Genomic DNA, 25,085 nt, shown 5'->3' with positions numbered 1-25,085 from the left:
AAGTGCAACCTCCTGTGGGGAGGCTGAGCCTGAGCAAGTGCAGTATATAGACAGCGGCTGGGATGAGAGATGTCTGGAGCCAGGAACCGGAGGATACATAAGGGTCCTGCACATCAGTCACGCTACTGTATGATTAGTAGGGAAGAGGGGAGGAGAAGGAAGAGGTAAAGAGAAAGGTCTTGATGCTTTTTTGGAACTTGAGGTCCTGCTCAAGACACAGAGGGTGAGGGAGGCTATTCCACAGAAGGGAGCCCGCCAAGGAAAGTGATTGACCCCCAGCTCTCTGTTTAGCCAACCATTTCACCTGCAGGAAGTTGGTGCCAGAGGGACACAGGAGTCTAGAAGGGGAGTAATTGGTCAGGAAGCGTTGAAGATAGTGGTCCCCGGCCCCAGATAGCCCTGTGGATGATGGAGGGTTTTGAATTTGATCTGTGTTGCGACCGGGAGCCAGTGAAGGATTTCTAGGGCAGGAGAGATGCAGTCTCTGGGCTTGAGGCCAAGGATAAGTCTCAGTTCCCTATTCAGGGTTAGCTGGAGGGGTCGTAGGGTGGACAAAGGAAGATTAAGGAAGAGGCTATTGCAGTAGTCTAGCCTGGAGAGAACCAGATCCCGGGTAACATTGAGTCTCTGGGGGAATGTGAGGAGGGTAGAGTTCCTTTGAGAAGGAAGAGCTGAAAGTGGGACTTCTTGACAATGTCCTGAATATGAGGGATGAAGGAAAGGCAGGAGTCGAAGATGAATCTGAGATTCCTGGCTTCAGAGGAGGGGACAGGGAGGGGAGCCCATGGAGGAAGGCCAGAGTGAAGGGAATAAGTAGGGTACAGGGGACCCAGTAGGGAGAATCTCTGTTTTGCTGGCATTGAGGCAGATGTCATTAGTAGTGCACCAGGCCTGGATGGCAGATAGGCAGTCAGGGGTGATGGAAGATGCAAAGGCATCAGTAAGAAGTTTGAAGAAGAGTTGTGTGTCATCAGCATAGCACTGGATGTTGGGGGAGAAGGAGAAAATGAGGTGTGCCAACAGAGAAAGGTATATGTTAAAGAGCCAGGGCAAAAGAATGGAGTCCTGGGGCATGCCACAGGTGGAGGAGGATATAGGGGAGGAGAAAGGGCCCAGAATGATTTTGGGGGAACGGTCCGTTAGGAAGGAGGTAAGCCAGTCCAGTGCCCACTCCGAGATACCAAGTGTATCATGGAGCCTTTTTATGAGGATAGAATGGTTCACTGTGTCAAATGCAGACGGGAGATCAAGGAGGATGAGGACAACGGGGGAGTTGGAATCATAGGATGCAAGCAGTTATTTGTGGGTGTTTAGAAGAGCAGTTTCCATGCCTCTGGATGCTTGGAATCCAGACTGATGGTCGTGTAGGCCGCCAACAATTTCGTTATGAGGAATGAGTTTGGGGAGAGCCAACTTCTCGAACAGTTTCCCCAGGAAGGGGGTGATGAAAATGGGGCGGTAGTTGGCTTCGCAGGAAGGGTCTCCAGAGGGTTTTTTAAGGAGGCGGCGCACAAGGGAGTGCTTGACGGTGGATGGAAAAGATCCAGTAGCAAAGGAGTGGTTGCAGAGATCAGCAAGAGCAGGGATGAGGGAGGAGATGTTGTCCTTGATGGTTATGGAAGAGCATGGTCAACCTGTTTAGAAGCAACCTTCATTGATGTTGAGAACTCTGGTGACTTCTTCAGGGGAGACGGGGGAGACAGGAGAGAAGGAGGAAGGAGGAAGGAGGAGGGGAAGTGGGAGGGGAGCAGAGGGAGGAGGGTTAGGTTGGAAGAGTGTGTGACAAGGCTGTTCAGTATGTCCTGGTTTTGGAAATGAAGTGAGAGGCGAGTGCATTGCAGAGGTCCTGGGGAGGAGTAGGGGCAGAACATACTGCGGACGGGTTGTCCAGTTCACTGACGATTTTTAAGTGCTCAGTCATGTTGGATGCATTGGACACTCCTGCCTGAATGTGGCCGCTTTTTTTGGCACTGTTGGAGAGTCTGTAGTGCCTCTGGATCAGTCGGCAGGCCAGTTTGTCAGAGGTTTAGCCTGAAGTGTGTCACTTCCGTTCAGCAGCCCTGCACTTTCGGAGTTGTACCAGGTGCTATGCTTGGAGGGAGGTTTCAGGTGGACCCTCATGACTGGGGCAAGAATGTCAAGGGTGTTGGTAATGGTAAGCTAGTGGTTGCTGATGGCAGAATTAGTGATAGTCTGTGTTGGGTGGGCATGGGGGAAAGAAAGTGTAAGAGAAGGCAGCAGCTGACACTCATTTCATCGGATGTTCGTGAACGAGGTTGGCACAGCTTTGAGGAGTTGTCACAGGGCCATAGAGACCCAGATGAGAGGAGAGAGTGGTCAGAGCAGGAGAGAGGGGTGACCAGGGGTGTAGAGAGAGTGAGGTTGGAGTGGATGATGGTGTCCAGCAGAATGGGTAGGGCCGGAGGGAAGAATGGAGAGAGATAGGGAGGAGCAGAGGTCAGTGAAGAGGGTGGTTGCTGCGCAAGGGGAGTCTAGGTGAAGTCACCAAGTAGTAGCAGGTTAGAGGTGGTAGAGAGTAGGGAGGAACAGAAGTCTGCCCACTCAGAAAGGTACAGAGAAGAAGTGTCTGGGGGCTGGTAGATGGTAGCAATGGTCAAGGTGGTGGAAGGAGAGATGACCAATCTGCATACTATGCTCACAAAGGACAAATAGGTTTGAGTGGGTAGGATGGAAGAAGGAATCCACTCTGGGAAGATTAAGGCAACCCCACCACCAGCAGAGTGGGGTCGAGGCTTTTAGCTGATCTTAAAGCTGTCTGTAGGAGTGAGTCGAAGGAATTAACTGAGCTGGCATTGAACCAAGTTTCAGTGAGTGCAGGCATGTCCAGGTCCGTGTCAAGGAGAAGGCAGATGTCAGCAGAGTGTTTGATGGCTGAGCGTGAGTTGAGGGTCGCCAGGTGGAAACGATCGCTGCCTTTCGCAGGTTTTTTGAGGCAGAGTGTCAGGATGTGGGACTTTGGACAGAAGTGGTGGGGAAGAGGGGATAGAAGGTGGAGAGGCAGGGGAAGGAAGGAAATCGATGAGCGATGGCAGGATACGGTCAAAGAGAAGGTGGTTGGCCTGAGGGTCTTGAACAAGGACTCTGCCTGTGAGATAGACATTGATGCAGCAGAGAGATGAGAAGAGGCCTGTAAGGAGGACTTCCCACTTGGTGCCGCCATTAATGGAAGTGGAAGAGTAAGATGGGAGGATGGCAATGAGGTGAGAGGTCCATAAGTCAGGAGATGGGACAGAGAAGAGGATGTCAGTGAAGGTTTCTCTTGAGGATGCACTGACATAGGTGTCTGTAATTGGGAGGCCAGTGTTTGCAGCAAGGATGTCTTTATGTTTTTCTGTCCAGACTTTGTGAGAGGGAGGATAGGTGATGGTCTAGCAGTTGGAGTAGATTGGGGAGATGGAGAGTGCCATCTCGCAGCAAGAGGAGGAAGTGAGGGGCAGAGAAAAAGCGAGGGGGTTAGGGGTGCTGCAATGGACAGTTCTGAATCTAATACACAGTTGGCCAAGTGGGTGTTAAGAGTACAAAACAATGTAGGCTGAAGGCACGCCTAAATTCTATTTTTCCACTAGCAGACAAATACAATGCAGGATGATATAGGAATGGCAGCACAGCAGTACAGAGATGGGGGGTCAGTGGAAATGTGGCTCAGGGTGTGGAAGCAGAGTGAAGTTTCACCGTAATACAGGGGACTTCTGCCATGTGAATGACTGGAGAGGCAGAGGGAGTGAGTCAAGTAAGGACGAAAGCAGCCTCCAAGCAAGAGACAGTACTCACGTGATGGCAAGAGGGGGTATATCACAGTTCAGAGGTTCATGGTTAGAGTATCCAACATGATGGAGTATCTATGGATTTAATCGTAAAAGTGTAGAGCCCAGAAGCCCGGCCAGGCACAGACAGGGGCAGACAGGACCTTTAGTGAGGAGTTCTATAGATCCACTAAGAATGTCTTTAGTTCTAGTGGTCATGCCTAAAGATCTAGTTGTGAATACTTGTGCCCCAATGTCTGACCTACAGGGGTGATGTTTAGAGTAGGAATCAAAAAGTCTACAGTGTCAAGTGGAATTTCTAGTACATACGTTTTAAATTCAAGTGGAGAATCTGAGCTCTGCCCTGGTGGAAACACACCAACCTGGACATAGATCCACAAGTTGCCTTTATGCCAGGGAGGGCCATCTTAAGCACTTTTGGGGCCCTGGGCACGAACATCTTTGGGGCTCCCCTCCACCAAACCAAAGGAATTAAGGGATCAAGAATACTGGTTGCGGCCACCACCCGCCGCGCTCAAAACCTATAGGTTGATATGCTGTCTTGCAGCATAATAAGCACGTTTACTCCCTTTAAGTCCGATTACCCTCTTCATTTTTGCTCTAATCAGAATGATAAAGATGTAGCATTTGAAGACCAACACATTACTAAACATGACCATTTTTAAACAAAATATTATAGAAGGGTGTTATGCAAAATGGGAATGATTCTAGTTTCATTCTCTCCATCATTAAGGGAATATCAGCATACCAATCAATGTGATTTAACAAATTTAATCTGGCTTTGCCTTTTGTATTTTAAAGCTTTAAATACTTCCAAAACAATGGCTTCGGACATTTTCATTTATAAACGTGCATAAAAACCTTCGACTTTTACCAAAAGGCAAAACCGCTTCTTGGGTCACACGAGCAGACCGTACAATATGCTTGCCCGAGGCCTGTAACATCTGGTCCGCTCTCTTCTGTCTACCAACCCTTCCACCCAAATGGCCTACATAAGAAGAAAGATCAAGTAATGGGCTAAATGATACCAGCAGCATGCAAGAAGGCAAACCTCACAGAAGACAGCACAGTAATGTAAGATATATTAGATGATTTGACCAGGATCACTGTATCGTCTGCTGGCAAATCCAGGATACAAGGATGAACGCTTTTGTTCCACAGCATTGAATTTGGATACTTATTCACCTCTTGGACTAACAGTTTATGCCATCGTTGGAGGTGATTGCCTAGGTTTTACAACACCCCATCTGTACAAACCAATTTCTAGACCTTTACCACACGGATATGTTTGTTATTATAGCAACCCCTATCTGGTGCAGGTACATTGCCGATAATAGCAGATATTGTTCTGCTAAACCAAGTACATATGCAGGCAGGTTTATACACTTCAGATATAGGAAAGGCTCCGCCAGCCTTGCTGGAATGTGATCTTCTAATTTTGCATATGAACACATCTCTGCAAGGGGTGCTTCATATACTGAGCTAACTTCTGAACCATTGTGGCACTCAATTGATCAATATACATTTCACTGTTGCCTATTGCACATGATCAACATAATTCCCACAGGAAGGAAAGAATGCTACAGAGTTGTGTCATAAGGAACACACAAACTATGTATACCACAGTGACCATAGAAAGCAATACATGATGAATTGATCAAGGCAGAATGTACTTGCCAAAACAGAAAGGCAATGAGTTTAGAGCCTCAGCAGCACCCCACAAAATATCCTGACGTGTGCTATTTAAGACTGGTGAACAATGGAATCTTACTTCTTCAGATCAGGCAGCCCTGTGGGGCCCCCTCCAAGGTGGGGGCCCTGGGCAAGTGCCCCTTTTGCCCTCCCATTAAAACGTCTCTGTTGCCAGGCTTCATGGCACAGCCCTATGATGGCGTGGAAACAGATAGAGGCCTTTTCTTGCATGTACTGACTTTATTGGGCCTTAAAGTGTCTAACAAAAACATCACAGTAGACACAGTTGCAATATCGATACACTTACACCAAACAAGTAGAGAAAAGAGCTGCTAAACGGCACTTTGACAACTCAATGTCAAGGTGTTCTGATATCCTTGATCCAACTCACAATTAAAATGTGCAGCAGTGAAAGATCTGAGGTTTCCCCTCCTTGCTGAGTGCTTTGGAAGCTGGTAATAACTCTCCTCCTTTGCCCAATGAAAGAAGGACTGCTCATGAAGTTGAGGACAGGCAGCCATTCCATTGTGTGGCTCTTTCTTGCTTGAACACAAGTTTGTATTATAGTTGTCATTGCTTTCGGCTGTGTAACCCCGCATAACCAACTTGTATGTTTATATGGCCGTAGAATGTTTTCTGCTTGACTAATCAATATCTATCATTCTCCCTGTCTCTCTGTCTCTCTCTCCCTCTCTCTCTCTCTCTCTCTCTCTCTCTCTCTCTTTCAGAATACGAATTGTTTACTTTATCTTGCACAAAATTGAAATAAAAAGAGGTAAGGAAGTATTTTAATTTTTTCTGCAACTGCTTCAATAGTTGAGTACCTGCCAGGGAGCTTTTGAATGCTGCATGCTGATACAGACTATGGAATTAAAATGGCGTCCATATAGCACACAACTGCAAACTATTGTGCTTTTCGTGGCATGACGTCAACCCAACAGAGGAGAGCCTGAGACGAACAGAGCATGGCCATGGAGTCATCGAATGGAGTTACCAGGTGTTCCAGAGATTGGAGTCATTGCACCGGCATCACCGTTCCCTTAGCATTGAATTCCTCTTCTTAAAGATGGGCCCTGCAAATCTAGCGCTGCCTTGTGCAACAGGTGCCATCGCTGTCATTTTAACAAGAACTGATGTGCAGACCTCAGTCATACATGGGGGACCAGGGTCTGGAATAACATCCTTGTGCAGGCAGCACATGGTCTGTGAAATGTTTTGCCACATGATTGTCACTTCTGTTTTCTCAAGTTCAATAGAAAAATAAACGCGAAATTGACCTATTTTGCAAAAAACAAATGCGAAAATCAGCAAAATTGACCTATTTTGCAAAAAACAAATGCGAAAATCAGCAGTATTTATATACATTGCAATTCCCTTTTTTTTTAAACACAAAATTTGCATTTTGAAAATAATAAAAATAGTCACAATGTAAGGACTAAGAAAGGGGGAGCGGTGGACCAGATTGGTAGGGATGTGTAAAAAAGCATGGAGTGGGCGTTGTGGGAAGGAGGGGCGAGGGAACGATGAGCCAGAGCAGAGGGCAGAAAGCAGATGGAACGGTGGGCCAGAAAGAGGTGCGCGGTACAGAATGGGGTGAAAGGATGAGGGAGAGCACGACAGACTTCGAGAAACAATACGGAAAGCCGAAGAAGCTAGAGGGAGAATGGAGGACTGTAGACCGCAGGAAAAACTGCAGAGTGTAAGGCAGGGGTGCAGAGTTGATGTTGCCAGAGGGCCGAATGTACCAGTGACTGGTCCTTACTGTCTATGGGGCTGAGCGGATGGTAGGGGAGCCGCTGCATGGGCTGAGGAGTAATTTGTATATATTGCTCTATGTTTTAACCATGATACATGGCTTTGCAATGGCATTACCACTTTGATTTATTTCTATTATGGGGCTTAAGTCATGTTATAAATGGGAGTAAAACTGCAGCTATCGGGATGCAAATACAAAACGGACTTTAGGCCAGGCAGCATTTCATCATGGGAATATTGCACTGCTACAACTGATAACCAATAAAGGTAATAGTGTAAATAGGCACGCACATTAATCCCAAAAAGTAGAGCAAACCAAACAAGGTTCTGGCAAGCCTGGGACATCTGGGACTCTTTCTATTAAGCGGATAGCCGAGACCCCATACTATAGTTACTAATAAGGAGAACATGACCCTCTGGCAGCCTCGCACACACTGCCTCTTTCTCTCAACTTGACTCTCTTACACCCTGGCTCTCTAGCAGCCTCTGGGCAACAAAAAATGTGCTACAGAAATGGTGGGATAAATACAATTTTGTGCCACAGAAGTTTGCTTTTTAATGTCGCAAAATGTTCAATTGTCGCTAGTAAAGATGTTTTATTCCTCCATCCTCTCATGCTGCGGCTCGCCTTGGAAGCAAGACAATGCGGAGCAGCAACACAGGTTCGATCCCCGGCCCGATCTTAGAATCCTCTGGGTATTAAGCGCGTTATAAATAACCAATGAGAATTATACAGGCCAAATTAGTTACCTGGATATTGATGGAAGAAAAGCCTTGCTTGGCTCACCTAGTCTGCGCTCTGCCTGCCGATACCTCTTGCTCTCAGCTTCAGTCTCTGTGCTTATAGCGTTGGGACGGTGCATACACTGGAGCAAAGCCAAGCGGATGCTGAGGTCACATGAGGGCCCCCAGGTTTGCCCGATGCTCCCCCTGTTGCAAATACACAGGCCCAAATTAAGGGCTCAAGTATGGCAGCACTTTACACACCTGTTTTATTCCAAATCTATTGATTTTGTGTTTTGAGGTACTTACTTTATTTATTTTTATTTTTATTTATACTTTATTGTGATACAATCCATAAATTGGATTTTACACAACTCATAAGTATATACACATATATACATCTCAAAATACAGACAGAACATAAACAGAACATAGATAAGATATATCAGCTCACTCATATAAAAATAAGATATAAAAAATAAGATATAAAAATATAAAAGTATGAGAAAATACAATACATCACATAGCAACCACGTAGAAGAGTTTGATAAGTAAAAATAAGTAAAAATAGGTAAGTTGTTCTACCAGGTGAGCACCTATAGTTGTTGGGAATTCCCCAGCCCAATAGAGTAGTGTATTGAAAAGACCGTTCAGTATCACTTTAAAGCTAAAGTGTTAAGGTTTTCACTGAAGTAAAGGCTTCACATGGTTCCATACCCTAAAGAGAGCTAGCTGAAGGCCTAAAGTGACTGGGTTCAAACATCCGTACCAAAAGAACTCATCTTTTATTGCCTCAAGGTTGTGGACCCATTTTTCATATGCGTTCATGTATACCGGTCCCAATTTTGGGCAAAGTGTTAGTACATGCCGAGCAGATTCTAGTGCTCCTATTTTCTTACATATTCTACATGTTCTAGATTCACGAGGGATTTTTAACCTTGGGCCAATTATGGTAAGCACGGGGAGCTGGTTTGTTCTTAATTGTAGCAAGAAGCGTCTAACATCAGGTGCCGGGGTGAGCAAGAGATACACCTGGGGTCTAAGATATCTATGAGTGACATGAAGTACTGCCTCATACCCTTTTAAGGTAGCTAAATGCTCCACATTCAAGCACCAGTCCCACTTATTCAGCTTATCTTGGAAAGCTCTTTTCTGGTGCATAAACAGTAAGTGTTTTAGCTTTTCATAGGGCCAGTCAATCTCCGTAAACAGTGATTCATTCAATTGTTTATAAGATCCCCCGCTAGGGTGTTTTTCCAGGTCAAAGCTTTGCCCTGCCAGTTTGAGCAATTTACAACGTGGGTTGGCTAAGGCTTTCAAGTAGAAGGAACCTCTCGCGCGCAGTGCCATCCCTCTCAAAGAGACAAGACCCAGTTCCAATCTTAGATACTGTACTGAGCAAGACGGTCCCAGGCCAAAGACAGAGCGCCAGTAGTGTCCCTCTAGTATGTTTAGCCACATCAAGTCTTGCATTGCTAAGGCCTCCAGGCCATATAGAACAGCAGGGACAAAGCATTGCATATACAACTTCATGATACCAGCCATGCTAAAGCCAGCAGTCCCCTTAGCAAATCTACATGCCTGGAGAGTGAGCAGTTTAGCTCGTCTTTTTTTGTTTCTGATAATGGCTTCATAGTCTGATAAGGCCCTAAAATCAAGCCCCAGATATGGGTATTGCTTCACCACTGCAATAGTTCCCAAATTAGTATCAATGCCAGATCGTCTTGGCCCTTTTTTTGCAATAACCATTATTTTTGTTTTTTCCAAGTTTATAACAAGGCCCAATTTAGCCGAGTATTTCTGTAGTTCATTAAGTAGAGACTTAATACCGGTTAATGTCCGGTCAAATAAAATTAGATCATCTGCGTATAGCATTCCCGTAAGTGGGGTATCCTTCAATTTAGGTGGGCAGTTTGATTTTAATGCCATACGTGCCAGCAGATCTGCTACATATAAATTATATAGCATAGGAGCCGTTACGCATCCCTGCTTTACTCCTATGTTGGTACAGATCTCTTTGGATACCTCCCCCCGGTCATTAAGGCGGACCCTTGTAGTGGTATTACTGTGTAGGGCTATCAGGATATCTAAGATCCAATGTGGGCATTCCATATCTTTTAACTTGCACCACAGGGTATCCCGATCCACCAGATCGAAAGCACTTGTAAAATCTACAAAGGCAATGAAGAGTGTGGCATCCTTACAGCTCATGGTGTTATTTATTAGCATGTCTAGGGCCCTGATGTTATGGGTAGTGCCTGCTCCGGGTCTAAAGCCAGTTTGGGCATAATGCAAAATCTGTCTTTCAGAAGCCCAATTTTCAATCTCTTTAAGAACCAGCGTATTAAAGATTTTACTGCTCACATCCAGCATTGAGAGTAGGCGATAATTGGCGGGTAAGGTGCGCTCCCCCTTTTTATATATAGGTATTAATATAGACTTATTCCAAGAAGAAGGAATTTGTCTAGATCTACAGATCCTAGAATATAGTGTGAGTAGTATCTGTGCCCAATTATGTGGGTCCTGCTTCAATACCGCATTAGCCAGGCCATTTGGGCCGGGAGCATTGGATGATTTTAAATTCAATATAGCCTGTTTTATATAACTATAGCTCAGGGGGAGGTGCCACGTTAGTGCCCCCATAGTGCTTTGTGTATTGATCGTATTCTCTCTGAAGAATTTGTTTGAAATATAATCTACCCATTTTTCTCCCTGTATGGGGTTTAAGACCTTCAATTTCTGTTCTCCCCCCGCCTTTGCCAATATTTGCCAGATCTTGCGACTATTTTTACTGCAAAGAGCTTCAGCAAATTTTTGCCATTTACTTCTTTTTTGAGTCTGGCGGTATCTTTTTAGCCAGTTGTGATAATTACGTTTTATCTTTAAGGTCTCCGAAGTAAATATATCCACCTCAGTGATAGGAGTTTTGTGTGTTCTTAAGGATCTTAGGGCTCTTCTCATAAGGCGTTTCTGGTCTCTGATATTAGCATCAAATGTTCGATTACCCCCACTCTTCCAACTTATCATTGGAGTAGGATTAGCTTTAAAGAGTGAGTGTGTTAAGTGGGTAATCCAAGATTCAATTTCCTCAGGACTCTTACCCCACATTAATTGCTTGATGGTCTTATCACTAGGGAAGGTGATAGAGGTCATTTTTTCAATATATCTGTGTGTCCATCTAATCTTATTACCCGCAAGGTTAGAAGCCAAATCTTTAAAAGAATCCACCTTTGTACTATCCCCTCCACCCTCTAGAACCAATGTGAGGGATCCATGATCGCTAAAATCGTTCAACATGATGTCAAAATGCATGACATATGAGAGGATACACTCCGATACGGCCACATAGTCCAGAACAGAGCTTTTTTCCCCCCACAGTCCAGGAGTCTTTCCCAGGTATATCTCCCCTAGTTCGGCCATTTAGAAAGGTCAAGTTCCATTCTCTAATAATGTCCAACCAGAGGTTTCCTTTGTTATTACTCCTCGTTAGGGGCATATCACATGTATTCTGGACATAGTGGTAGTTCCCACACCCCTCCAAGTCAAAGCATTTTGCGTTCAGATCTCCACAAAGTATCACTGCTGGCTTATTATCCCCTGTGTACCAAGCAGACAAAACTGTATCCAATTTATCTCCTATGGCTTCTGTGTTCTGCTCACCAGGCGGATCATAGATATTAATTATCAGGACCTTATTACAGCCTGCCCAACCACCCGGCGAATTTATTTCAATCGCCAAGGCATTTCCTCCTGGGTTGTCCTGGTGAATCAATTTCGGGTTGTATGTAGACTTAACACCAATTAGGAGACCTCCTTTCGGTCTACCCCTGTCTCCCCTTACTGCCATACATTGAAATATAGTATATCCATCGAACGCCAAGTCGAAAGTTACCCAAGTTTCTTGCAGTAGGAATATGTCCGCAGCTAAGAGGATATTATAGGAGGCTCCCTCATTTATCCAATGTCTATATCCCCTCGTATTCCAACTAATGATGGTAAAAGTTCATTCCCTTTTCTTCTGGTCAAACATTCGTTGTAGCCATTCCCACCCTTGTTCATCACTGAGACTATGTGCAGCCTTTGATGTTGTTGATCCGGCTGCACCAGTGGTACAAGTGCAAGAGCATTTCAGGCACGTTTCCTCCATCAAAACAGTAGGTATGGGAACGTCTAATTTATATCCCAGATATTCTAGGGACGACCAGTTTGCCCTTATCATGGCAGCGGTCTCTGGTAAGCAGCAATGAATTGTGGTTAATTTTACTCCCTTTTGGAGTGAGGGTTCAACAAAGCTGACATCGCTATTATTTAGTATCCTCAGTGATGGGATTTTTGAAAGAAGAGCAAAGAGTGCAGATCTGTTTAATTGAGTGCCCATTTTTTCGCCCTCAATGGGCGCTATAGTAACTTTTTTGATGTCCAATTTTTCGTCACTCGAGGGCTCCCTGTTCTCCACACGAGGAGTTTTGGTAGGCATGTGTTGGGGAAAAGGAGGGGTCGGTACGGCAGCCTCAGTTGCCTGCCTGGGAATAGATACAGAATTTTGTAGCCCTTCTCCTAGTTCAGAGCAATTTTGCATCTGGGCTTCCGAGTGCTGGCTAGGTTGTCCCCGTTGTTCCTCCATTAACCAGCTGGTTAAAGTGCCCACTGTTTGGGCCGATCTTCGTTTCCTTCTGGCCACCCGTTTACGTTGTTTTTTAGATAGATTTTTAACTGGTGGCCGCGGGGTAGAGTTTCGGGGTGGGGGGGAATTTTGGGTTTTTTCCTCAGCTTTCTTTGCCAGTCTTCTCTGTTTTCTGGAGGGCTGTGTTCTATTTTCCACCACCCGCTCCCCTGTAAGAGGAGGTCCATGTTCCTCCTCCATCGTGGTTTCTTTGTCTAGTGTTGGTCTTGGGATTGTCTTTCCCTGACCCTTTGGAGATAAAGCAGTGGGTGGTAGTTCCCGCAAGTCAATGCAGGGGATGGTTGGTAGTTTGATAGAGTCTCTCAGCAGTTTATAGAGAGCCAGGACCACTCTCCCCTGAGCTATTTGATCTTCATGGATCCTACCACAGAGTTTTAGCAGTATTTTGATGGCAAAGTTAAGTGTTGAGTTCTCAGATTGTGATGTTTCGTGAGTGCTATAATCTGATGGTGCAAGGTTATGTACAGAATTTCCAGAGTCAAAGGCCATATTTGGACTAGCCGATAAACGTGGCTCCATTGGTGCGGATATAGGGGTGATAGTTGGTGAGGGGGAGGACAAAGGAGGGTCTGTTTGCGAGGCAGAGGATACAAGGATGGGGTGTTCCTCATCCCCCAACGATGGGGTATTAGCCAAGTTCTTCAAGGTCGGCAGCATAGTTCCTCTTTGCGCCGGGGTGTCTGGTATAAAATCTCTAAGGACAGGAGACCCTCCAGCTTTTTCCTCTATTTGTTTCCCCTCTTGTGTACCCACTTGCTCCTGTAGGGCATAGCACAACTGTAGCAGGGAGTCATTATCAAGATCTAGTGGTAGATAACTACCTTCTCCCTCTATTTGAGGCGTATTCCCTTTTTTTGGGCCAGTCGCGTGACTTCCCTCCTGTGGTTTACTGGGAAAGTATGCATCCAGAGGGCCTTTTAGGGGAACCACCTCTTTGCCTCCTGCGGCGTTCATATCTCCATTTTCCGCCAAAGGAGTTTTACTCAAGTCCGCTATAGGTCCTTTATTAGATCGTAGGCCATAGGGTTTCCTCCCCCTTGCCATTTTATTTCGATTTGATGCCTTACCCGGCATTCTCTTAACCAAGATGGATTTAGTTACAACTTCTTTCCTAGCTCTGCTCAAGTCCAAGGGAGGGAATAGATAAAAGCCGCCTTTTTTGAGCAGCACCACTACCTTGGGCTATGGCAGTTTATTGCCACGCTCCCGAAAGGTTTGCCTAGAATAGCGAGCGGATTGCAGTGATAGTATAGGCAATAAGAAGGTTAGGGAGAGTTTAGGGCTTTTAGCTTTCCCAAGGTACCTTGGCCTTTTGGCACTAAGGCAATGCCTAGTTCAAATCAGTCACCTTCTCCTTCCTCTCTCTCCCGTTTTATACAGGCAATTTTTTCAATGATCTAATAGTAATAGTATAAGCTGGTTACCTGTACGTGCACCGTGGTATTTGGATCCGCACTTGCTGTTTTGGCTTGATTTAAAATCCTGGAGGGATCAAAGAGGGAAATACCTCCGCAGTCTCCCTCAGTGCACCACCAGTGCCTAACAGCTGCACAACAGCCAGTGCCCTTTACCCCTGTCGGGCTTAACGCCGCAAGGGTGGCTGTCTCTCCTTGAAATACAGCGTTTGGGTCACGTGATCAGTCACGTGTCAGTCCTCGCAGTCGCCGCCTCCTCCAGGAAGCGGATCCCAACAAGAGCAGGAGCCCTTCCTCGCTCACTTGCTCGCAATGCCGGTAAGGATTAGTAAAAGTTTAAAGTCGCCGCTTCTCCGTGATGCACACTACTCCCAGTATTTTGAAATACTGTATGTAGTAAATACAGCACACTTATGGCTTAAATACCTCCTACCTTTTTTGGGTATTAACCATAACATTATCACCACCCAAAAGTTGGATGTCCATGTCTCTCTCTTCCACCTGTGCGACTGCACCTGCTTGCCTTTGAAAAGAAGTGCTGCAGTCAAAAGGGGGTGAGAATGCCAGCATGCCAGAATCCTCACCTTCGTGACTGGTGCATGGACACAGTAGGCACAGTGCAGGATTAAACCCTGTGGAGGCACCGAGGCAGTGGAAATGTCAAGGCCCCCTCGCAAATGATCTCCTAAAACGTTTCTAATTTTCTGCACCGCTTTTTTTTGATCCGTTGTCGCGGGGGCCCTAAAAGGAGCGCGCCCATAGGCCAGTGCCCACTTGGCCAAATGGATAATCGGGCACTGAGTAGGCACCCTTCTGGGCACTTTATCTTCTTCGAATAGTAATGGTGTGCATCAGAGCTGCCCCACTCCTGGACGCGGGATATTTCAGGATTACTGCATTCGTTAGTCCAGGATTACTGCACATCCGGCATGACTTTACGGCCCTGGTACATGTCTACATTTGCCTGCATCTAATCGACATCAAAGCAGGGCTTATCTGAGTGCCGGGCAGCCTGGCGCCAGGTGCAGGGCTATCCAACTGAGCGGCGCGGGAAGGAGATTGAGACCACCCCCTAAATTATGCTAAATGTCCTTATGCCGACACTGTCACCGCATGCGCTAAACCATACATACAGTGAATGCGGCTAGGAACTGGAGGCCAATAGAACAGTGGTGTCGCTAGCAGGGGTTGGTAGGGGTGGGCAAATCCTGCTCCCCCTTGTGCCCCCCACCTCAGCGTGGCTACTTTCTCTGCACTGTCAGCAGCGCTGTGTCCGCCAGCACAGCGCACACAGGGCCCCTCCAATCAGAATGTAGTGCACAACCCGCTATGATGGGTCATTAGTGACTTAATGGTTTAGTGCCTGCATTCGGATGGGGGGGAAGGTGCACAAAAGGGGCGTGGTAGTTGGTGTGCATAAAAGATTATCCGCAGGAGTGCTTCTGACGTCACACATTGCCCTTTGATAGGCGCCCCCCTACGTTTGTCTGTTGCCCCCCTACTTTTGTCTGTGGCCCCCTCTGTGCCCCTCCTAAATTTGATTCCTGGCGACGCCACTGCAACAGAATGCACAGTTCAATGGGTTACAATATTTCTTCTGTGATATGAAATGTGCATGAGGCAGCCAGGTGCAGCTCATTTCCTGGGGAGCATTCCCAGGTCCCATGCAGATGATGGCATGTGTGTGTCGAACCAGTCACCAAGAAAGCTAGCAAAACACTCGGCCCTTCAGAAGGAAACCTGCAGCCAGGAAAGAAGAGCACGCTAACTAGGTCCTGAAGCACCCTCAACATATTTTGTTTAATTTTTTTTTATTTTATTGGTTTAAATTCAAACCTTTAAAATATTACAAAAAACAAAACAACAATTAAAACATTAATATTGTGCCCCAGCTATCCTCCTCCCTTCTCACATCCCATGTCATGTAATTCCAGAGGACCTCGCCTGATCGAGGTTTTCGCGTTACTGAATCGTCCTTAAATTTACTTGACATCTTTAGCTAGGGGCCGTTCAATTGCATTTTTTAGTCTCTCTTCAATTACGGCCAAAAAAGAAGTCGGGGGCATAATTAAATTCATGTCCAAACATTCCACATTCTCTGCCACCATTCCTCCGCGCACACCGACTGATGGTCATCATACCACTGGTCCAGATGAATAGATCTTTCATCCTTTAGTTCCGGACAGAAAAGCATGAGGTGCCTGAGGGATTCCAGCTCATTGTTGCAAAAGCGACAAGTGAAATTTAGTCCTACATTACAAGTCCAATGGCTAGTCCGCTCCTTAGTTTTAATCGCATTTAGCCGGAATAACATGAAAAGTCTGCTGGCTTTCGAATTTGGGAAGCGATTCAGATATTTTTGTAGCACATTGTAGCCTCTTGCTTCGGCAGGAGCGTCTTTCATCTCACTAGCAGATTGGCGCTCACTACATATACTAATCCAATCGGCACACCAAATCATCACTTTAGCTGCCGTAGGATTTGAGTGGAGAGTTTCCAAACTGATATTATTAATTCTTAAGAGGTCTTCACATCGTTTCACCCATTGAGATAGAATATCTGGGCCTCTAGCTGACACATTGTGGAAGATCTTGAATTGGAAGATTCCCTCCTCGGCTCTGGATTTCCAAAACAAGGCTAGTTGGTTCCAGCAGATCCGGGCATGCAGCGAAACGAGGGCGAGTTCATACCTTATGCAGGCTGTAGAAATTCCGATTGGTAAGCATAATGCCTTGGTCCAGAACGTGTGTTCCAGTAAAGCCCAATGGGTCGACGGGCATCCAAAGATGTTTTCCGCACCGTAGGTCAGGATCGGGACCACTTTCTGTTCGTAAAAGTTTTGTAGCGGCTGCATTGAAAAACGCCCGAAGTTTCTGTGTATCACAAGTCCCTGACATGCCAGCTGGCCGCATTTCCTCTTGGATTCAGCTACCCAAGGCTCATCACAGATACTAGAGTTCAGAATCATACCCAGGTACTTTACGCTTTTTGAAATACGTAGTTGATCTTGATCTAATGACCACACATATTTTGAGACCCTTGACTTTTGGCTTGTTCTTAAGTCCTCAAACACCAGTATTTCAGTCTTTGCTGTGTTTATCTTCAGATTGTTCATGCTCACATAATTTTGCACTGCCTCAAGTTTGCGTTGAAGGCCAATCGGGGTTAGATCTAAGATTACCAAATCGTCGGCGTACAACAACCAACTTAACTGCGATGAGTTGAGCTTAGGTGGAAAAGCCCTCACAGATTGAATCGCTTCACCGATGTCGGAAATGAAAAGACTAAAAATTGCAGCTGCCAACGGGCATCCCTGTTTCACCCCTTTGAGCGTCTTAATTTGAGCTGACCGGGAACCTGATTGATTTAGTCGAATAGCAATTGAAGTATGATGTTCTTTAATTGCCGCAAGTATATCTGCCGGACAACCCCACACTTCCATTTTTTGCCACAACGCTTCCCGATCAATCATGTCAAATGCCATAGAAAAGTCGACAAAGGCAAGATACACTTTCATGTTAGCTCGCAGGGCTTCCATTTTCAGTAGGTTTAGGACAAGCAGGTTCAGGGAACACCCAACAAATTTCATGAAACCTGCTCGTCTTTCGTCCACTCATTTAGCTGTTCTGGCCCAGTTGATCAATTTTGTTTGCATCAAAGACGCGTAAATCTTACCCAGTACATCAAGCAGAGCCACCGGACGAAAGTTTTTCGGTGAAGATCTGTTTCCTTTCTTGAAAATTGGCACTATTATCCCTGTCTTCCATGAGGTTGGCACTTGTTTTTGCGAGTTGATTCTTGCAAAAAGATCAGAAGACAGGTCAGCCCAAAGATCAGGAAACTATTTGATCATGAAATTCGCCAAACCGTCGGAACCCGGCGCCCTAGAATTTTTTGCTCTCATGATTACCTCTCGGATGTCATCTCTTGTAAAGTGTAAATTCCATGATGCTAGGTTAGATGTTGCCAAGTTTGGAGCAAGAGTTTTGTGATATAGCGCAGTGAAATGATGCGCCCACTCAGTTTCTGGAACCAGGCATACTTGCAATGCCTCTTGCGGTGTTTCCATGCAATTAATGGTTCGCCAGAACTCACCACTGTTCTTATTTGTTAGAGTCTTCAACATAGCCTCCGCATCATTCTGGTGTAGTACAAATTGATGGCTTTTAATCCCATTTTTATAGGACTGTTTGGTTACTTTGTTCTTGCCGTTATTTCTTCCTTTGGTCCTTGATTATTTTTCCGGATTTCAGCTCTCATAGTACTTTTGCAATGCATCACCATTAGATCGAAACAGTGTTTTTTCTGAAATGAGCAGTTTTTCATTCCATTGTTTTTGGCTTTAAATTGCGACAATATAGGTGCATATTCAATCTCCTCCGGTGTCGACTTAAATTGGGAGCATATATTGGCCACCTCATGTTCCTCCAGTCTTACACGTAGGCGATTTGATTCCACCCGAACTTTTGTGCCCCATTTTTTGCTTTGCACGCCTCTTATATCTTGAAATTTTAATACCAGCATTTCGTGGTCACTGTTGACCATTGCAAGAATATTCATGGGGCCTCATTACACGGAAGGCGGTGAGCCATGGCGCTATTAGTGCCATGGCTCATGCCGGTAAAATACCGGCACCGCCTTGGCGGAAAGGGGATTTACCGCCCCATTCCAAGGTTGGAGGGGCGGTAAATCCCCTTTCCGCCATTGCCCTTCCCCATTCCCATTTCTGCCCCAAAGGGCTCTATGGAAATGGGGAAGGCGCTAATTACGCCACCGCAATTTTGCGGTGCCGTAATTAGCTCCGAGGTCCCTTAGCGGGTTGGATTTTAACGCCTGCAAGAAGCAGGCGTTAAATCCTCCAACCCGCAAAGGGACCTCGTAGTACGGCGGTAAGGGTTAACGGTCACCGTTGCCATTAACGGTGACCGTTAACCCTTACCGCCGTCCGTGTAATGAGGCCCATGGTCTTTATCCTCGCATGCATCGTATAAGAGGCAAAGATATAGTCGATGATCGAGCTTTGGCTTTCACGCTGCCACGTAGGCTTTGCTGGAATGTCTCCTTGGGTACAGCCGTTTAACATTGATAGACCTCTTGCGTTTAGTTCTTCTGACCAGGTTTTAGCTAATTCACCTTTGGCGACACTCTGTGGTTTGAAAAAGTCAATATTTAGATCACCACAGACTATCAAGCGACTTCCACTGGTTGACTCTAGCAGGTTATCAATTATTGAGGTAACCTCATCAATGAATGAATATGTCCCGGTCCATCGATGGTTCCAATATAAGTTGATTATGTGGATCACATTGTATACTTTCGGTGTACCAATGATTTTTCTTATCTCACAAACTTGAATGTAGGGCGTATAGTTCTTAGAATTTAGCAACCGGTAGCCTGAGGACCGTTTGATCATCATTAAGAGCCCTGCTAACGGCCGCCCCTTTTCAGCTTTAATGGCTGGATTCAAAGCACATTCAAATTCAGAGATCACTGGCAAATCACACATTCAAGTTTCTTGAAGACAGATCAGTTGTAAATCGTGTAGCCAGTCGTTATTTAGGAGATGTATGAAGCCACGCGTGTTCCATGAAGCAAAGGAACATTCCTGAACCACGCTGGACTTCGAGCATTAGCTGTGAGAGTTAGTGTTCAAGGCCAAGGCCAGCCAATTCCATTCTTGCGTAGGTTCGTGTTCCATTAGGCTACTTGTTTTTGTTACAGCAGACTTATCGGCTGGACCACCATTGTTTATTGTAATTTTAATCTTCGCCTTTGGGCTGGTTCTAGGTGACTCCACCTGCTCAACAGCAACTACACTTTGAGGTGTGAGTGCGGATTGTTGAACTTTAAGGGTTGGTCCAATCTGACCAAACTGTTCCTGCTGATTCTGTTCGATTACTTTAGTTTTTTGCGAGATTTCCAGAGACGATGACTTACCCTTTTGAGTAAGCCATGCTTCGCCTACTCCATCTTTCCGCTCCACTTTTTACACCTTTCAGGTTCCATTACTTTGTAAGTATCGAATCGTAACCATAACAATTCTTCATCTGCATCTAGGATTATGTTTGCAATTATATTAGAGTTTATGTGCAGAATCACCTTATCGGTACACAAATCGTCCGGGAATTCGACAATTTTCAAGTCTTTCGAATCGAGAGATCGGAGCCGAGGTATATGATGGAGCAGTCTTAACACGTTTGTTCTATTCAAGATTAGTTTGTCATCGCATGCCAGCCTCTCCAACATTAGTTTATCAAGGGAGTCGGTTCCAAGGTTCGGGCTGTTTCCTGCCGGTTCCTTGTCTTCTGATTTTTTTACTAATGTTTCCACTTGATGGTGGTCGAATTTCTGGGGCGTAGATGGAACGGCAGCCGAAGGTGCCGCCGCTGGCGCTTCATTTCCTCTTACAAATGTCACCCCGTTCAAAAGACGTTGACGCGGTCCACCAACATCCTGGTGCCTCGTCTGCACGCTTGGCCTTTGTCTTTCCCATTTTGCTTGTAACATAATGAACTCCGGGCTCCTAGGCTCTGGGCCCCCATCCCTTACTTCTACATCAAGAGGGACCAACTCACATAACCTCTCTTTGATCTCTCGTGTTGTGTTAGTTGGTGAAACCTGGTCTTTTGTGGCATACTCCGTTTGGGGTTTAAGGGATCTGTTTCCAAGTTCTTAGGCTCACTGAACGCTTTTGAGTTCGTTGGCAGTAGAGTGACTTTTTGAGTGCATGGAGCTGCGAGAGGGGCTTTCACAAGTTCAGCAGCCACTTGCGCAGGGTCTTCATAGGTTGATAGTTCCATTAACTCTTCATGAATTGCCAATTCCTCCTCGTTTCGCTGAGTTTCCACAAGTTTCATGTTAGTTCCCACTGTTTCTGGTTGGGCCACTTTGTTCTCTTTGATTGTGTCTGCTAATTTCAGACTGGTAGTGATTGCTTTATCTACAAGCTGAAACATATTGATTTTGCGAATGAATTTTCGAGCTCCTTTTTGTTGAGATTTTTTACAGGCTGGCAAGTTCTTTTGCTCTTTCATTTGAGGGGGATTTTATTTTTAGCATCCACATTTTATTTAGTTTCAGCTTCAGCATCTAGACTTCCAAAGATAGAAACAGGCCTGCAGACTTTGTGATAACAACGGGCACCTCCTTCATACCAGCTGCCTGATCCACCACTTTCAGTGGAGGAGATGAGCCAGATGCCTTTTGAGAGTCCAGTAAGGCTGGATGTAATGCATTTTTGGCTTGCAGAAATGCCCTATTAAACGACTTTTCCAGTAAGTTGGGCTGCCCATCAATTTTACTCTGTATCTCACTGAGGTTGTTCAGATTTCCCACCTTGATTACTACCAGTGGAGAGGCGACCTTAGGCCCTAGATTGAGTGAGTCATTCCCTTCCGCTACAAAACTTTCCGATAGCATGATGGGCTGGGGAGTCTGTTTCAGGGGTTGAACTGGCTGCAATTGGCAGGCAGCCTTCTTGGCTAACTTGACGGTGTTGGATGGAACTTTTACGAAAGATGATTGTTCTTTCGTTACCATATCTTTCATGTTGCCAACATTACCCAGCTCCTCATCTCTTTGATCTGTATGTGATTTTACGAAAAAAAGAGACGGGGCTTCTTTCGCAACCTCTGCGAACAGTTTTTTTATCCATCTTGTCATTCCGTTTTGCATCATTAGCTGATCCTATGCCCGCCAATATTTTATGATTCACTTCTTCTTGTTTGGTCTTTTGTGCGCCATGCATTACTTCCAGGTGCATCAATTTTGAGTTCATCATAGCCAGTAAAGCTGTAACATCCTTCACATTTTCATTTAGGGTTTCGTACAGCTTGGTTAAAGGTGTAAGAGAGATTGCCATTGCAGCTGTTAGGGCTGTTAGAAGGTCATTTGAAGGCACATGTACACATGGGGCAGGGCACCCCCCTCCAGCTTTCCCCTGTGGCTCATGTGCGGCTCGTACAAACCGTGCCCGTTCTCTCCGAATTTTTGGAAATGGACGCTCGACGAGCGAAGAGTCCCTTGTAGTGGGGTCATCTGACAAGTCCTCACAACTTGAGGATTGACTTGGTTGGATTTGATTTCTCATCCTAGGATCGCGCGCTGCATTAATGTGGGAAGGCAATCTTTTCTGGGAGTCGGCCACCTTGCCCTCTTGTGACTGTACTGACCCGTCCGAAGATACAATCTCTCGTGACTTAAGTCTTTTGTAGTTGCCAGATCCCCATATATCTCGATTTACATCAGTAATATTAACGCAGTGCCTTTTCTGGGGGGCTTTATGCATCGAATCCTGCACCGGGGTAGACGCAGCTATCCGTTTACATGCGCGGGATATGTTTAAGTTGATCAGATTTTGTAATACAGAAGACACCACCTCTAAAGAGTTTCTTTTGTCAATGTAGGGTGGACCTTCGCTGTGTTAAACATGGGTGCTTTGAAGTGAGGATCCATTAAGTATGCCTCAGGGGTAGGGGTTTTCAGTGTGGATGCAGGAGCTTCACATTGATCAACACTTAAAGTTCCGGTCAAGATCGCGTTTCCACCCCTGGGAGAAACGAGAATTACACTTACTTCTAAATCATCTTCAGATCCAACATTGCATCTTCCACCAGACATGGCTTTCGGCCGCCACGCCGACCCAGAGAGGGCGAGCGGCTGACTAGACACGCCTCGGCCAAGTCCAACAGACGCTGCACGGCTTCCGAGGCAACGCCGTGCTCGCACATCGACGCTGCACTAACAACCCGCCCCCGCCCACCAGTGTCATCCAGAAGCGGCCGCGGCCGTAGTCAGCATCCCCGTTTCCTGTGGCCGCTCCGCGGCAGCCTCCATGCAAACCGGAGCCATGGCCACCACGACCGCTGCTCCACCCCACACAATGACCCTGGGACAGCGGCCGCCCCGTCCTCGCCAGCCGGTAAGTCGGGATCAGTGACGTTGGCCGGCTTGTTGAATGTATTCTTCGTGCATGTTATGCTTTGCGTCGGGGACTGAATCATATCCTCCACTTGCTGAATAATGATGGGAGAAGGGGATGGGGGCAACAATGTAGTTGAAGGGGGTGTTTCTGGGTGAACAGTAGGCACTAATGCGACAGGAGTAGGAGCCAGGCACTCCTCAGTTCGCACAAGTTCAAAAACGTCATCTACCATCAATACAGTTGGTTCTTCGGATATTCCTGTGTTTTCAGACACTGATCCGCATGAAAAATATTGGCTCACCTGTTGTTGACACAATCGTTTTGCAGGCAGATCCTCTAAATTGGCCATACGTTTTACTTGGGCTCTGGTCCTTGAAATTAGATTGGATGGATCTATCATCTGCGGAGCGCGGCAGAGCAAGCGCCTTGCGCCACTCGCTAAACCGTGAAGTCCTTAGCCCTTTGATCCTCAGGGCTTAGTGCTGCAAGGGCGGCAGAGGCGGCCTTTTGTATCTGGTGACCTAGGTCAGGTGACTTGGTCAGTTGTTTTTTTAAAAAAACGTGTTTATTTTAAACAGGCAGGTTATGGCGATACAAAGCTTAATCACTTGCGACATGTAGCATACAGTAATACCATTTGACGCTCCTCCCACCCCACCCTTCGGTCTCAAGTTCCTTCTTCACTTCCCTGTAGGGGGTCTCCATCCCGAATAGTTCTCCTGGCCAGTTGGGGCTTGAAAGTCAGGGCTGGGAACCTTTGGTCAAACTCCAATACCGGACCCCAGATGTTGCGAAAGCGATGCAAGGTGCCTGCTCCGGCAGCCGTCACCTTCTCAGCGATCAGGATGTCCCAGACTTTTATCCACCAGAAAGGCATGAGCAGGCCTTCCGTCGTTTTCCAGGTGCGGGCTATCACGTTCCTACCCGCAAGTGGGCATTGTGACAATAATTTGGCCTTGGGTCCAGACCTGGGGTAGATCCCGGGGATTGGTGCTCCAAGGAGGATAGGTTCGGGGGCCAAGGGCAGTCGCACCTGAGTGATGTCCGCCATCGTCGCCAGGCATTGTTTCCAAAAGGCTTGGGCCTTGGGACAGGACCACCACATGTGAAAGAAGGAGCCTATTTGGCCGCACTGCCTCCAGCATTGAGGGTTGATCGTGGAGTTCATGTGGTGGAGTCTTAGGGGAGGGTAGTACCACCGGAGGAGGATCTTGTAGGCACACTCTCTATTCGTGATGCATGATGAGGAGGTGTGAGCCCGGGACCAGATGTCCATCCACTGTTGGTCTTCAATCGGATGGCCCAGGTCCGCCTCCCATAGGGCCATATACCGGGTCTTGGAGGTTAGGAAGTCCATTTGGAGGCGCTTGTATAGAGTGGAGATTCTTCCTCGGGGCGGGAGCTCCTTCAGGGTCAATTCGATAGCTGTGGGGGGACGAGTAGCTGCCTGGCGAGTCTGTGGATGAGTGCACCAGTGGCGTTGCTGGGTATATGTGAACCTATCTCGTTCCTGGATCCCAAAGAGTTCCTTGCATCGCTCAAAGGTGCAGGGCTGGCCCCCTTCAAAAGGTTGACCCAGGGTTTCCAGGCCTCCCGCAATACAGGCCTTAAAATTCCGGGGAGACAGACCAGGAGAGAAGGTCGGGTTCATGAACACTGGGGAGAGGGGGCTGAGCCCCGTCGGGATCCTCTTCTGTCTCAGTGCCTTGTCCCACACCGAAATGGTGTGTCTGGTGGATGCCAGGAGATTCCGCCACTGTCGCCGTTCCGGAGGGGGAACATGTGTGAGAAAGCGTAGCGGGAGGGGCAACTGCACTTGTTCGAGGTCTACCCATCTGGGGCGGTTGGTGAGGACTTGCCATGATTGGATACAAGACAGGTGAGCCGCCATTTGGTATTTCTGCAAATCAGGGACCCCGAGCCCACCCAATTTCGCGTTGCCCAGCACCGGGAGTGTGGAGCATGCATACAGAAATCTCGGTAGTAAGTTCATCTTACAAGCTGTAATACGGCCCATCAGCGATATCTTCTGTGTCGCCCAGCGTCTCAAATCTGCCTCCAGGTTTGTAAATAATGGGGGAAAATTAGCCCGAAAAAGTCTCGCTCGG

General features: G+C 46.6%; 1 protein-coding gene across 5 annotated transcripts in view; it reads left to right on the top strand.

The window, feature by feature from the left end:
- Positions 1-25,085, top strand: part of ANO9 (anoctamin 9) — a 640,562-nt gene that overhangs the window by 329,554 nt on the left and 285,923 nt on the right. For all 5 annotated transcript variants that reach the window (XM_069623932.1, XM_069623931.1, XM_069623929.1 and 2 more), the window contains exon 5: positions 6,206-6,252. In XM_069623932.1, the coding sequence (XP_069480033.1) occupies positions 6,206-6,252 (47 nt within the window). The remainder of the gene's footprint in view (positions 1-6,205; positions 6,253-25,085) is intronic.

Source organism: Ambystoma mexicanum, chromosome 11 (genome assembly GCF_040938575.1).
Source record: "Ambystoma mexicanum isolate Mex_15411 chromosome 11, UKY_AmexF1_1, whole genome shotgun sequence".
NCBI classification, from domain to species: domain Eukaryota; kingdom Metazoa; phylum Chordata; class Amphibia; order Caudata; family Ambystomatidae; genus Ambystoma; species Ambystoma mexicanum.
This window is presented reverse-complemented; position numbering and strand designations above follow the sequence as displayed.